Source organism: Cucurbita maxima, unplaced genomic scaffold, assembly GCF_002738345.1.
Source record: "Cucurbita maxima cultivar Rimu unplaced genomic scaffold, Cmax_1.0 Cma_Scf00017, whole genome shotgun sequence".
Lineage (NCBI taxonomy): Eukaryota > Viridiplantae > Streptophyta > Magnoliopsida > Cucurbitales > Cucurbitaceae > Cucurbita > Cucurbita maxima.
Genome location: NW_019272033.1, coordinates 2,991,153 through 3,005,366, shown reverse-complemented (window position 1 = coordinate 3,005,366; position 14,214 = coordinate 2,991,153). Strand labels below are relative to the sequence as shown.

At 34.2% G+C, this 14,214-nt stretch overlaps 3 protein-coding genes across 3 annotated transcripts; all 3 read left to right on the top strand.

The window, feature by feature from the left end:
• Positions 1 to 3,011: 3,011 nt before the first annotated feature.
• On the top strand, positions 3,012 to 4,515 carry LOC111491939 (UPF0481 protein At3g47200-like). Its single transcript, XM_023141043.1, has one exon. The coding sequence runs from the start codon at positions 3,015 to 3,017 to the stop codon at positions 4,416 to 4,418; it is 1,404 nt and encodes a 467-aa protein (XP_022996811.1). The 5' UTR covers positions 3,012 to 3,014; the 3' UTR covers positions 4,419 to 4,515.
• Positions 4,516 to 10,214: 5,699 nt separating this feature from the next.
• Positions 10,215 to 11,813, top strand: LOC111491943 (putative UPF0481 protein At3g02645). Its single transcript, XM_023141048.1, has one exon. It carries the CDS (start codon positions 10,388 to 10,390, stop codon positions 11,708 to 11,710), a length of 1,323 nt encoding a protein of 440 aa, XP_022996816.1. The 5' UTR covers positions 10,215 to 10,387; the 3' UTR covers positions 11,711 to 11,813.
• An 838-nt stretch (positions 11,814 to 12,651) lies between these two features.
• LOC111491940 (UPF0481 protein At3g47200-like) lies at positions 12,652 to 13,926 on the top strand. The gene has a single exon (XM_023141044.1). It carries the CDS (start codon positions 13,005 to 13,007, stop codon positions 13,827 to 13,829), a length of 825 nt encoding a protein of 274 aa, XP_022996812.1. The 5' UTR covers positions 12,652 to 13,004; the 3' UTR covers positions 13,830 to 13,926.
• Positions 13,927 to 14,214: the final 288 nt, after the last annotated feature.

The following is a 14,214-nucleotide window of genomic DNA, read 5'->3' as shown; positions in this document are numbered from 1 at the left end:
CCGGATAAAATTTTTTTTTTTTTTTTTTTTTTATAGATATTTTCCAGAATAGTGAGGGAGAAAGAGCGGGGCATAATAAAAGCTTCACTCCGAAAATTAACTCAGAAAGCGGGGACAGAGGGATTCACGCCGTTGAATGTTTTTTCATCCAACGGCTCACAATATGCGAACGTGGAAGCGTTCTGGCCATGAGAAATTAGGGAAATCAAAGGTATTAGTTAAGGGAACGTGTAGGGTTTTAAGTCGTTGGATGGGATATGAATCAGACGACCAGGATTGGATGTTGGGTGTAGGCTTGGGAGTGGGGAAGAAGGGTTTCGTACTCTTCAGAGGTGTTAAAACAGACCAGCCCAATACAACTCTTCATGGCCCATTATTCGGCCCAGCCCATTCAACAGTCTCTCTTCTCTGTTTCCAAATTCGGCCCAGCCCATTCAACAGTCTCTCTTCTCTGTTTCCAAATTCGGCCCAGCCCATTCAACAGTCTCTCTTCTCTGTTTCCAACTTCGGCCCAGCCCATTCAACAGTCTCTCTTCTCTGTTTCCAAATTCGGCCCAGCCCATTCAACAGTCTCTCTTCTCTGTTTCCAACTTCGGCCCAGCCCATTCAACAGTCTCTCCTGTTTTGTCATTTCAAGTTTGAAAGAAAGTTGATGGAATAGAAGAATAGGGGACCCGAGCTTCTCATTGCCCTTTCATTGTCTATGTTTATTCTTCCTCATGATCATTTATGTTCGGTGTCCATTAGTAATATTCGTTGGAATCAACTACTACAATTCTGATGCCAAAAGAATGAAAGATTATTGCAATCATCGCCGCCATCGTTGGATGACGTCGTTGCGGCGCAACTATTTCAGCACGCCATGGCTCTGTGCTTCCTCCATTGCAGCCATCCTGCTCCTTGCCCTCACTCTTATACAAACCATCCTGGCAGTATTCACTGGATTCAAAGAATGTTCTTAATTGGATCTAATTCAAATGATGTTTTTCTGAGTTTAGAATTCAACAACTTTTCGGTAAGTGGAAAGATTCCAAATCATTTTGTTTAACCATATGTTCAACTTGCATCTATTAAATTTATATTTATTGCCCATCCTCCTTTTTAACTGAAATGAGAAAGGAAGAAACTAATTTATAAATAAGTAATTAAAAAAAATAAAAAAGGAGAGAAAGGAAGAAGGTGTTGGTAGCAAATGGAGATGAGGGAAGAAAAGAAGCAAAGGGTATTTAAACTGAAATAAATGAATGGGTAAGCAAAGTATATATCAACTACGTGGGAGAGTGATTGACTACCACTCGTAGAAAAATTTCTTTCTTTGAACTATGTAAATCTTTGTGTCTCTCTGTTCATTTATGTTCGTGGGTATGTGAGTACGCTCGTTTTTGCTTCCACTTCCACTACAACATTTATACTTCCATGTGATCATTTATGTTAGGCCCCATCATAGTATATTTGGTTATCAGAGGACCTATTGTCTTATTGTCGTTTTAATTGACCTATGTTGACTCTCCACGTGATGATGTTAGCCCTACCCGCCCATCACTAGTTGATATATACGTTGTTAGCCATTCATTCACTCATCTTCATTTGCTACCAGCACCTTCTTCCATCAATTTGCAGGCAAGGTACTTCTTCCTTTCTATCCTTTTTTATCCTTTTTTTTATTTTTATTTTTTATTACTTATTTATAAATTAGTTTCTTTAAGTTGGATTTGAAACCCCAACCATTCCTATTCCTATGTATATTCAGTTAGTTTCTGAAGTATATATGCATTGCTCTTTGTTCAAGCAGATTTTCAGAAAATGTGGATATTTTCTGCATACTTTTTGAAGTATATATATAAATATTTAATACGAAACACCCATTTAGAGTCCACGATGTTCGTGTTGGCAGAGCGAAGAACCAAAGCCCAAGTATCATTTTATTGTAAAGCTCGAATTTCTTCATCTATTGTAGCAACCCAAGCAGGATTCTTAGTCGCAGATTTAAATACTTTTGGCTCAGTGGATGTAAGGAGTAGAAAAAAGTTCAGATGAGGCAAAAATACTAAGATTTGTTGGATGACGAGTCTTGAATATACCAGGTTTGGCTCGTGTGATCCTAGGATGAGAGCCTAAAGAAGAGGAATCAACAGTAGGTTTAATCAACATTAGGTTCAACAGGTTTGGTGCTATGTTTCATCAGCTGCAAGTCATCCTCGAGTCTCAGTTCACGAGCTTTCGAATGATGGCTGAACGTAGTTTGCAACGCAAACCAAACATCACGTGCAATGGAGAGACCAACGACGACAACAATGTCTTCCTTGGTGAGAGAGGAGAGCTGAAGATAGAGAAGTCGTTGATCAAATGCTCACCACGCCAAATATTTGGGGTTGAGAGTTGAGGAAGTTTCTGGTTCAAAGAGAGTTGGTGGAACCATAGTTCCATCAACATAGGCCAGCAGTTGGCTTTTCCAAAGAAGATAATTGGAGGAAGAAAGTTTGATCAGATGATGATATGGATTAGAGCGTTGAAAGGAAGAAGATGATAAAGGATTTGGAAAAGAAAATGTCTGCGGTGGTGATATTTGCTTGCCTTATAATAAAGGGTAGCACCATTATTCTTACACCCAATCTAACCCAAAAAACACTCATATTGTCCACTTTGAGTCCAAACTCTCATGACTTTGGTTTGAACTTTCTCAAAACGTCTCATACTAATGGAGATAATATTATTCACTTATAAATCTATGATCTTCCACTGAATTAACCAATGTGGGACCCACTCCCAATAATGATCAACAATCGCTACCTGCTTATATTTATCTTACAATGCTTATATTTGTCGATATTTTACTTCATGATCACGAGTATGTTTCTTAAATTGGTTCCAAGGGTATTTTTTAAAATAAAGTAATAATCAAAGTATATTTTTAAACCTTTTTAATTAATTTAATATAGTATTTTATAATTAATTTGAAAATTATATTTTTATCCCAACTTACAAATTGTGGATTGGTATAAATAGGGATGAATATGTTGGTGAAGGCATTGCAAACCAGACTCCATAGAACCCTTCTACCACTGCTCTTTGTTTCTAGTTTCCTTGTTGTTTCTCCTCAGTTCAAAATGGAGCCCTGCGGCTGTCCCAACACAAATGAGAAGAGTCGAGCAGCAATAGAAAATGAACCTGGTACTTCTAATCCTGCAGTAGTATACATTAATCGTATTCTTCAACAATCTGTTTCATCCTGTTTTTCCGACGATACCATTTTCAAGGTTCCAGAACCTCTGCGCAGCGTCAACCCAGAAGCTTATACGCCCACTGTCATCTCTATCGGTCCTTTTCACTCCGATAGAAAAGATCTTAAAGCTAATTTACTCAAACCCATGTACCTTCGACACTTGTTTAATCTCAGCCACCTCTCCGTGAACACGATTGTAGAAACAGTCCAGACTTTGGAACAAAGAGTACGCTGCTGTTACACAGAATCCATCGAGATGAACAGGGATGAATTTGTGAAACTTCTGGTCTTGGATGCCTGTTTCGTGGTCATGCATCTCATCAGTTGGCAGAACCCAAAGTTGGATATCCCAAACGCGGCGTATTTATGGCAATCCTGGTATGAAATATTTGTTGATCTGATGCTGCTTGAAAACCAGCTTCCCTTCTTCCTTCTCCAATCGTTATACGACCTCTTCGCCCCCTCTCAACCTTTACTAGAACATAAGAGTTTCATTCAAATTGTTCAAGATTATTTCTCAGGACACAATAACTCAGAGTTGATTCTTATCGATATCGAAAGTTCGGCTGAGAACGTGAATCATTTTGTTGATTTAGTAAGAATGCGTAAAACTGATATGGTTTTCAATAGAACGATCATCCAAGGCCTAGTTTGGCCACCGAGTGCCACCGAGCTTCACGAATGCGGCGTTATTTTCAGTACAGGGATTGACATAAAATTTAATGACCAAAGTGGGTGTCTACAACTGCTGCCAATCAACATAGACAACACTTTTGAAAAGCGTGTGAAGAACATTATAGCTTATGAGCAACACCATATTCACATGAACATATGGAACGAGGTAAGCAACTTTGCTTTGTTTATGACGTCGTTGGTCCAGACAGACCAAGACGTGAAATTGCTGATTGAGGGAGGGATCATACAGAACGAACTGGGTAGTATCAAAGATGTTACCCAATTATTCTACAACCTCGGTAAGTACATCAACATTGGATTCAACTCCTACAATTCTGATTGCCAAAAAATGAAAGATTATTGCAAGCGCCGCCGCCATCGTTGGATGACGTCGTTGCGGCGCAACTATTTCAGCACGCCATGGCTCTGTGCTTCCACCATTGCAGCCATCCTCCTCCTTGCCCTCACTCTTATACAGACCATCGTGGCTGTACTTACTGGATTCAAAAAAAGTTCTTAATCGGATCCAATTCTAATGATGCTGTTCGGAGTTCAGAATTCAACTACATCTGAGTTCGTTGGGAGTAAACATTTTAACCGTTGTGTTCAAGTTGGGTCTATTAAATTTATATTCAAAGCTTGTACCATTTTTAACTTATGTGACAACTCTATCTATTTTTTTTCATAACTATGTGAAACAAAAACAAAAATAATTATAATCACAAATAAATCCAAGAATTTGAGGAAAAAAATAAATAAATCTCTAGATTGTGTTGGTTTAAAATTAGTATACATTTTTCCTATAAATCTTTAATTTATTACCTTACATCAAAATTATAATTGTTTGTGGTTACTTCTCTTGCACTTCAAAATACATCACAAAAGATGAGGGGAACATAAAGAACCCCTCTCCCCATTTTTATTTTATTTTTTATTTTTTATTTTTATTTTTACTTTTTATTTTAATTTTTACTTTTTCAAATAATCCTATGTTAATTTGAGAGGGAGGAGAACCATAGGCTTGGGTTCTTATTTTCTTCCAAGAAGACTCTTCCTTTCTTCCCTCATTTTCGTTTCCCACCAACATCTTCTTTCATCAAGTCTGAGACAATTGAGAGAAATTTTGTAAGTATGATAGTGTCATAATATGAGAGATATAATTGTAAACACTTTGGTTATAGTGATTGACTACTACCGGTAGATTTTGAAGAATTTCTTTTCTTTGAACAATGTAAATCTTTGTGTCTTTTTGTTCGTTTATGTTCGTGGGTAGGTGAGTACGATAGCTCTTGCTTCCACTTCCACTACAATATGATCATTTATGTCAAGCCCATCGTAATATACCTTGGTTATCAAAAGCTTGTCTTCATATTTCTTCCACTTCCCATACCTTTCTCTTCCTACTCCACGAATGTCTAACAATATGATAGAAATAAATTAGAGGCGGAACAACTTTATGGTAATGTTGTCATATTCATCGAAAAATAATGGAACAACTACTTCCTATTATCGAGTTTACATATAATTTGATCAACAAAAAAAATTAAAATGCACAATAGTTTTATAGCATAATTCATGATTAAAGACGCATACCCATAGTTATTTATGTTTGACTGTTGAGGATGGTTGGGAGAGAATTCCACATTGACTAATTTAGGGATATATTCTCCATGAGATATTTTGAGAAGCTCAAAGCAAAGTCATGAGAACTTATGCTCAAAGCGGATAATATCATACTATTATAGAGAGTCGTGATTTATTACAATTTAATAGAGTGTATGTGACCCGATATTCTTAGTGGTAAGAAGATATTTATGAGATGCGTACAAGCTTAAATAAATTGTGATTGGAGAGGAGGAAGGACTACAAGTATGATGCATATGAAGAATGTCTTGTTCAATCATTTGAAATAGAGGACCCATTGCCTAATTGTCGTTTCAATTGATATATGTTGACTCTCCCACGTGATATCACTAGCTTATTTAGTTAGTTTCAATTACAAATAATGATATCACTAGTTTAAATATCCTTTGCTTCATTTCTTCCCCGTTCTTCATTGGCTACCAACACCTTTATTAAGGATATTTAGTAATAAATTATAGTTTACCATATATTATATTTGATATTTTATTATAAGGCAAATATCTAATATTTGCCTTATTATCATAGGTATCTTTCCATTCATTTGATTATAAATAAGATAACTTTCACACCATTTAGGTGTGGTGGATTAATCAAATATTCACAACCTTCCTCCATCAATTTGCAGTCAAGGTACTTCTTCCTTTCTCTCCTCCTTTTTATTTTTATTTTTTATTACTTATTTATAAATGAGTTTTTTTGAGTGGTAAAATATTCATTATTTGGTTAGTTTCTAAAGTATATATGCATTGCTCTTTGCTCGAGCTGATTTGAAAACGTGGATGTTACCGGTTCAAATGGAAAATAATTACATTGGATTTTATCAAGCAAACGACATATTTTACAATATGGCAGAGATTCACGAGGTTCACCAAATTTGTGGAAATATTGTGATGTCCCTAAAAAATAAGTTGGAACAACTTCCTCCGGTTAAGGAAGAACCTAGCATCTATCAAGTTCCCTAACTGTTACGCGAGATGAATAATAAAACCTATATCCCTCAAGTCATTTCCATCGGTCCATTTCACCATCGTAGTCCAGATTTGATAACCACATAGCCATATAAGGTTCAAGGTCTTAATAACTTTGTAAGTCGTCTGAATAATAAGATGAGATGTATAAATAATCCGATGAACGCACTAGAGTTTCTTGTGACAATTGCTCGACATTGGGTGGAAGAAGGTCGAAATTGCTATTTGGAACCCATAAGCATGAATGACGAGAATTTTGTTGAAATGATGATTGTGGATAGTTGTTTCATAGTGGAGTTTTTGATACTATATTATGGCCGATACCAACCGGATCCCTTCCCTACCATTTCAAGCAATGTAGATTATTCATTCTACAAAAGAATCCCTGATATAGATCTTGATTTGATTAAGTTAGAAAATCAAATCCCTTTCTCGGTTCTTGAACGTATGTTTAAACTTATACTAGAAGATGATACCCCCATCTCCGTTATAGAGCTTGCATACGTGTTTTTGCAACATGGATTGATACATCCATATGAACTTTCTACTCCCTTGTTCGAGAACACCAAAACACTTCGTTGATTTCTTAAGCTTGTACTTTGTTGTTTCCAAGGGGTCTTCTGTGATCAACATTTGAGCATTTTTTTTCTCAGCAAATGAGAGCAAGTGTATCCAATATATCACATTCATGGATTATTTGATAAGCACCGAGGAAGACATAAGTTTACTTGAGAATGTCGAAATCATAATCAACGATATTGGAGGCAGTGCTAAAGAAATTTCAAAACTGTTTAACGATCTCTGTAAATTTGCCACAGTCCTACATAGTACCCACTTCAACAAAATTAGTATTGGTTTAAATGAGCACTGCAATAGACGTTGGAACAGAGCGAAAGCTAAAATGAGCACTGCAATAGACGTTGGAATGGAGTGAAAGCTACACTTAGACATGACTATTTTTATACACCATGGGCTTCTATTGCTACTTCGGGTGCTATCTTGGTCATTATTATGACCCTCCTTCAAACTATATTTCGTGGTATATCTGCCTTTCCTAAATAGTCTAACTCTATCCATCCATATAATATATGTATGTTTTTCTTTCTCTTCGTATCAGGTTAAAGGTTATCCTTATATTTACCGATTTTTTTTTTTAATAAACAAATATATTATATTTATGAATTGTTACCTTGCCTTTACGAATTTTTTTTTATTTTATTATATATAGTTTAATGGCGTATCAAATATTGAATGGAGTGAATTCTCCTTCCACTATTATATGTGCTAAGATAAGACATTTTTGCACTGTTATATCTTACACAAATGTTACTAATGGTTTTTATTCACAAATCTTGTTTTAATTTGAAATGGTAAATTAATAATCCATGGTAAAAATTTTAAATATAAGGATAATATTGAATTAATAAACAATAAAGAGCACATTAAAACATTATTATTTGACATTGACATATACACGTAAAATGGGCAGTCTAGTCTTTATCTATGGGTCCATGCAAGGAATTGGTGTCTCATGGGTGCCAATTCAACTTTGCCCACCTCTCATATTTAATGTGGAGATTTTTTTTTTTTTCTTCGATTGAGAATTGTTTTTAAACTTAAGAAATAATAGATTCGTCAATGCAACAAAATATGGAAGGTCAAGAATTTTATTTTGAGGTTATATAAAACAAGTAATGTTATATTTGTAAAGAAGACATGATCGATCTTATTTGTGGAGTGATTTGAATTTTACACAACAAATGTTTTTACATTGAGATATTTAATCAACAACCTAACCCAAATCTTTCTATTGTAGTGATTAACTTTTCCTTGTGTTTGATTATTTATTGAAGTTTCTCGTGAAAACTACTCAAATTTAAATGAAAGAAACTCGAAATTTCTATACAGAATCAATAAATATGAACTAAGAGGATTTCTTTAAAATGGTACGTTTAGAGATCGTTTCCTAACGAAGGTTTAATAAAAATTAAAGATATTAGTAAGACAAAATAATGGAGAATGAGAGATGTTTGGTATGAACGAGGATCATTTATGTACTTTTTAATTTTAGATGAAAACTATTAATAATTTAATTGAAAAAGTTTCCACAAACCATCTTTATTCGAGGAAATTTAAAAGTGTGGGCTTATCGGTCCAAATTGAAAAATAGTCATACCCGTGTTTATCAAGCAAACGACATACCTTACAATATAACATAAATTAGTGAGATTGAACAATTTTGTGGTAACTTTGTAATCAAATGACTATCTAGTTTTAAAACGTATTTACTAGGGAGAAGTTTCCACACTTTTATAAGGAATGTCTCTCTAACTGGGCCAGACCTCATAATCTACTGCTCGGTGTCGGACTCTAATACTATTTATTACAACCCAAGTCCATTGCTAGTCGATATTATTCATTTTGACCTGTTACGTATTGTCGCAAGTAAGATGCATTTTAAAATCAAGAGGTTGTCGATGATTATATAACGATCTAAAATAGACAATATTAACTAGATGCATTCAAAGAGAATTGTTTTCAAACTTGGAAATAATTTATATTAACTTTTTAAGGTATATATGTATTTCAATCAAGCAATATTAATGGCGGCGTATTAAGAAGAATCAAACTTCATTTATAACAACAAAAGATTTAAGATACTTCAAGCCGGATTTCATTTAATCTTATATGGTTACAAATTTATGATGTATAATTAAAAATTAGATTTATGGTGTTTTAAAGTTTTAAGACTTTTTATTTGTTTTTAAGTTACATTTACATCGTGACTAATTATAGTTATAAAGTATGAATGTTAAATACTCATGAAATGCTTCGTGGAAAATCAAGAATTTCATTTTGAGGCAATAATAAAGTCATGTACGTTATATTTGTAAGGGAAACTTAGAAAATGCAGTAGAAAGAGCATTTGTGTTTTTTTTAGTCAATGACTAAATTTCTTTATAATTTTATGTAGTTTAGATTTTATGTTCAAAATTATTCAAGTTTGACACGATCAATCTTACTTTTGTAGTGATTCGAATCTCAAACAAGTGTTCTTGCCTTAATTTATTTGATCAACAAATTAATCCAAATCTTTATTCCCTTGTAGTGATTTCTTATCATTTGGTATCGAAACTTTCTGTTGGATTTGATTCCTTATCAAAGTTCCTCGTAAAAACTACGAAAGAAACCCAAAATTGTTATGAAGAAACTGTAAATATAAACGAAGAGAATTTCTTAACGGAGTTTTAATAGAGTCTTGGTGACTAATAAAATTAAAGATATCATGAGACGAGAGTGAGAGATGTTTGGGTATGAACGTAATAGTAAGAAGAGATTTATGAGATACCAACCCAACTTAAATAAATTGTCCTTTTCAATTTTAATTTTGGAAAAATAAAATTCAACATTGTCGTCAAAAACCAATAAAATTAAAAACATTAGTAGGAAGAAGACAAATCTACTTGAAGTTAAGTGTGTAATGAACATTACACAATTATGGGATGAAGGAGAACCACAAGTTCGAAAGAAAGTAGATGGAAGTTAGGAGTGGGTCTTAAATGGTTATCAGTAGAGGACCTGTTGTCTTATTGTCGTTTTAATTGACCGATGTTGACTCTCCACGTGATAATGTTAGCCCTACCCGCCCATCACTAGTTGATATATACTTTGGTTAACTTGGCTTAGCCATTCATTCACTCATTTTCATTTGCTACCAGCACCTTCTTCCATCAATTTGCAGCCAGGGTACTTCTTCCTTTCTCTCCTTTTTTTTATTTTTATTTTTTATTACTTATTTATAAATTAGTTTCTTCTGCTCGTTCAAGCTCATTTGGAAACGTTGATATTTTTCAGTTCAAACGACATACCTTACAATATGGTAGAAATTCATGAAGTTGAACAAATTTGTGGAAATGTTATGATGTCTATAAGAGATAGACTGAAACGACGACCTCCTGTTAATAGAGAACCTAACATCTATCGAGTTCCCAAACTGCTACGCGAGATGAATAATAAAGCCTATATCCCTCAAGTCATTTCCATCGGTCCATTTTACCATCGTAGTCCAGATTTGATAACCACAGAACACTATAAAGTTCAAGGCCTTAATAACTTTCTAATTCGTCTGAGTAATAAGATGGAATGCTTGAATAACCCGAGGAATCCATTAGAGGTCCTTGTGAGAAATACTCAAAGTTATGTGGAAGAATATCGAAATTGCTATGCTGAACCCATCAACATGAATGACAAGGATTTTATTGAAATGATGATCGTGGATGGTGGTTTTATAGTGGAGTTTTTGATACTATATTATGGCCAATACAAACCAAATGTCTTTCCTACCCTTTCAAGCAACGTAGATTATTCATTCTACAAAAGAATCCCTGATATAGATCTTGATTTGATTAAGTTAGAAAATCAAATCCCTTTCTCTGTTCTTGAACGTATGTTTAAACTTATACTAGAAGATGATACCTCCCTCTCCATTATACATCTTGCATACGTGTTTTTGCAACATGGATTGATACATCCATATGAACTTTCTACTCCTTTGCCGAGAACATCGAATCACTTCGTCGATTTCTTAAGCTTGTACTTTGTTGTTCCCAAGGAGTCTTCTGTGATCAACATTGATGAAACCGATTTTCCTATTCCTCCATCAATAACTAAGCTCTGCCAGGCCGGTATCATCATCAAGAAAGCAGAAGATGCCAAATTTGTGATGGACCTTAGCTTTAAAAATGGAGTTTTCAAAATTCCACCTTTACATATCGATGATAACTTTGAAACCATGATTCGAAACTTGATAGCATTTGAGCAAATTTCCTTAGCAAAGGAGAGCAAGTGTACCCAATATATCACATTCATGGATTATTTGATAAGCACAGAGGAAGACGTGAATTTACTTGAGAATGCCGGAATTATAATCAACGATATTGGAGGCAGTGCTAAAGAAGTTTCAAAACTGTTTAACGATCTCTGTAAATTTGCCACAGTCCCATATGATACCCACTTCAACTATATCAGTGCTGGCTTAAATGAGCACTGCAATAGACGTTGGAACAACGCAAAAGCTATACTCAAACGTGATTATTTTTATACACCATGGGCTTGTGTCGCTGCTTTTGGTGCTATCTCTGTTATTATTCTGGCCTTCCTTCAAACTATATTTACTGGTATATCTACATTTCAGAAATAGTCAACTCTATCCATGTATTTTATTTTTTAATTTTGCTCGATTACTCCTTTACCTTGTAAATGTTATCCTTGTATTTACCAATGTTCTTTTTAAAAATAAAAAATATGTTATATTTGTATCTGTTACCCTACCTTTACTAATCATTTATAATTTGTATTTATTATATTTTTATATATATATATATATCTTCCTTCACATTGTTTTCCATAGAAGAAGCAAAATAGAATGGTAGGAGTCCCTGAAATAAAATTATATACATATAATTTAATGACATTCAATATGGTTAAGATAAGACATTTTTATTTATTTTTAGGTTACATCTATATCGCAACTAATTATGATCATAAAGTATGAATGTTACAAACTCTTGAAACGATTCCGGAAATGTTAAGAGTTTCATTTCGAGGGTATATAAACTCATTTGTAAGAAAAACTTAGAAAATGCAGTAAAAACAACATTTGTGCTTTATTTAGTCAATGATTAAATTTTTTTACAATTCTATGTAGCTCAAATGGCATGTTTAGAATCATTCAAGTTAAACATGATCGATCTTATTTGTAGTGTGATTCGAACCTCAAACAAATATTCTTATTTTGAGATATTTGATCAATAAAATAATCTAACTGATAGTAATTTCTTATACCTAAACTTAACACCATACAAAATAATGGAGAGTGAGAGATGTTTGGGTACGTAGGTAGTACAAAGACGACATTTATGAGATACCGACAAAATTGTCCACTGGTTTGTGTTAGGATTCCAGAGTTTAAATGCACTTAGTTTTGGTAGATTTAAAACGTGCTGTGTATAATGTCTTCAAAACCAATAAAATTAAAAACATTAGTACGAAGAAGACAAGTCTAGCTGAGGAACAATTGTGGGATGAAGGAGAACCAGGAAAGTAGATGAAAATTAAAAGTGGGTCTTAAATGGTTAGAAAATAGTCAGACTGATGTTGATCAGGCAAATGACAAACCATACAATATGCCAGGAATTAGTGAAGGTGAAGAAGGTGAACAACCTCGTCGTAATGTTATTGTAGAATGTAGCATCTTTTGAGTTCTTAAACTGTTACGTAGTATGAATCATAGAGTCTATACCCCTCAAGTCATTTCTATAGGTCCATTTCACCATCATCGAAAGGATTTGTTAGCCACTGAGCCATATAAGCTTCGACGTTGTTCGAACTTTCTAAGCCGTCTAGGTAACGAGAGAGATTCATTGGAGTTGCTTAAGAAAAATACTCAAACTTGGATGAAAGAAGTTCGAAATTGGTATGCATAGCACATAAACATGAATGATAAGGAATTTGGTAACATGATGATTGTGGATGGTCGTTTCCTAGTAGAGTTTTTGATACAACATCATAACCGACACTGCCCAAATACATGCTTCCAAACTCCAAACAATTTAGATCTTACCTTCCACCAAAGATTTATCGAGCTATTTACTGATTTGATTATGTTGGAAAATCGAGTCCCTTTCTTCCTTCTTGAACGTTTGTTCTACCTTATACTAAATACCATCTCCATCTCCTTTGTATACTTAACCTATATGTTTTTTAAACTCGAACTTGTTGACAATTATTCTCTTTCTGATCTATCGTCGATAAAACCAAAGTACTTCTTTGATTTGTTAAGCTTCTACTTCGTTGTCTCTAAGACATCTCTAGAGAACAATAATAATAATAGCCCGATAACTCCTCCATCGATAACTGAGCTTCACGAGGCTGGTGTCACCATTAAGAAAGCAGAAAATGCTGAATGTGCAATGAACCTAAGCTTCCAAAATGGGATTTTCACAATCCCACAATCCCACCTTTTAACCGTTGATGATTTCTTCGAACACACCATGCAAAATCTAATAGCATTTGAGCATTTTCCCTTGGAAAATGAAAGCAAGCGTATCCAATATATCGCATTCATGGATGATTTGATAAGAAAGGAGAAATATTTTAATTTACTTGTGAAAGCTGGAATCATAATCAACAAGATTGGAGATAGTGATAAAGAAGTTTCAAACTTGTTTAACAATCTCTGCAAATTTGTTGAACAACCATGTGATGGCGAGTTCAACAATATCAGCAAAGCTTTGCATAAGCATTGTGATAGACGATGAAACAAGGCACGAGCTTCACTTAAACATAGCTATTGTAATACGCGATGGGCTATTGTCTCCTTCTTTGGTGCAACCTTGCTTATTATTCTAACTCTCTCTCAAACTAAAGAATGTACCCTTTATCAAGTTCCTAGAGTCTATCCTATTCATGTCATTTCCATTCGCCCATTACATCATCGTAGTCAAAAAGATTTAATAGTTACAGAACCGTGTAAGCATCAACATTGTATTGACTTTCTAAATTGTCTAGATAATAAGATAAGCTCATTAGAATTTTTCGTGAAAATCGTTCAAACTTGAGTGAAAGAAGCCCAAAATTACTATGCATAACCCATAGACATGAGCGAGGATGATTTTGTAACAATAATGCCTTGTGGATGGTTGT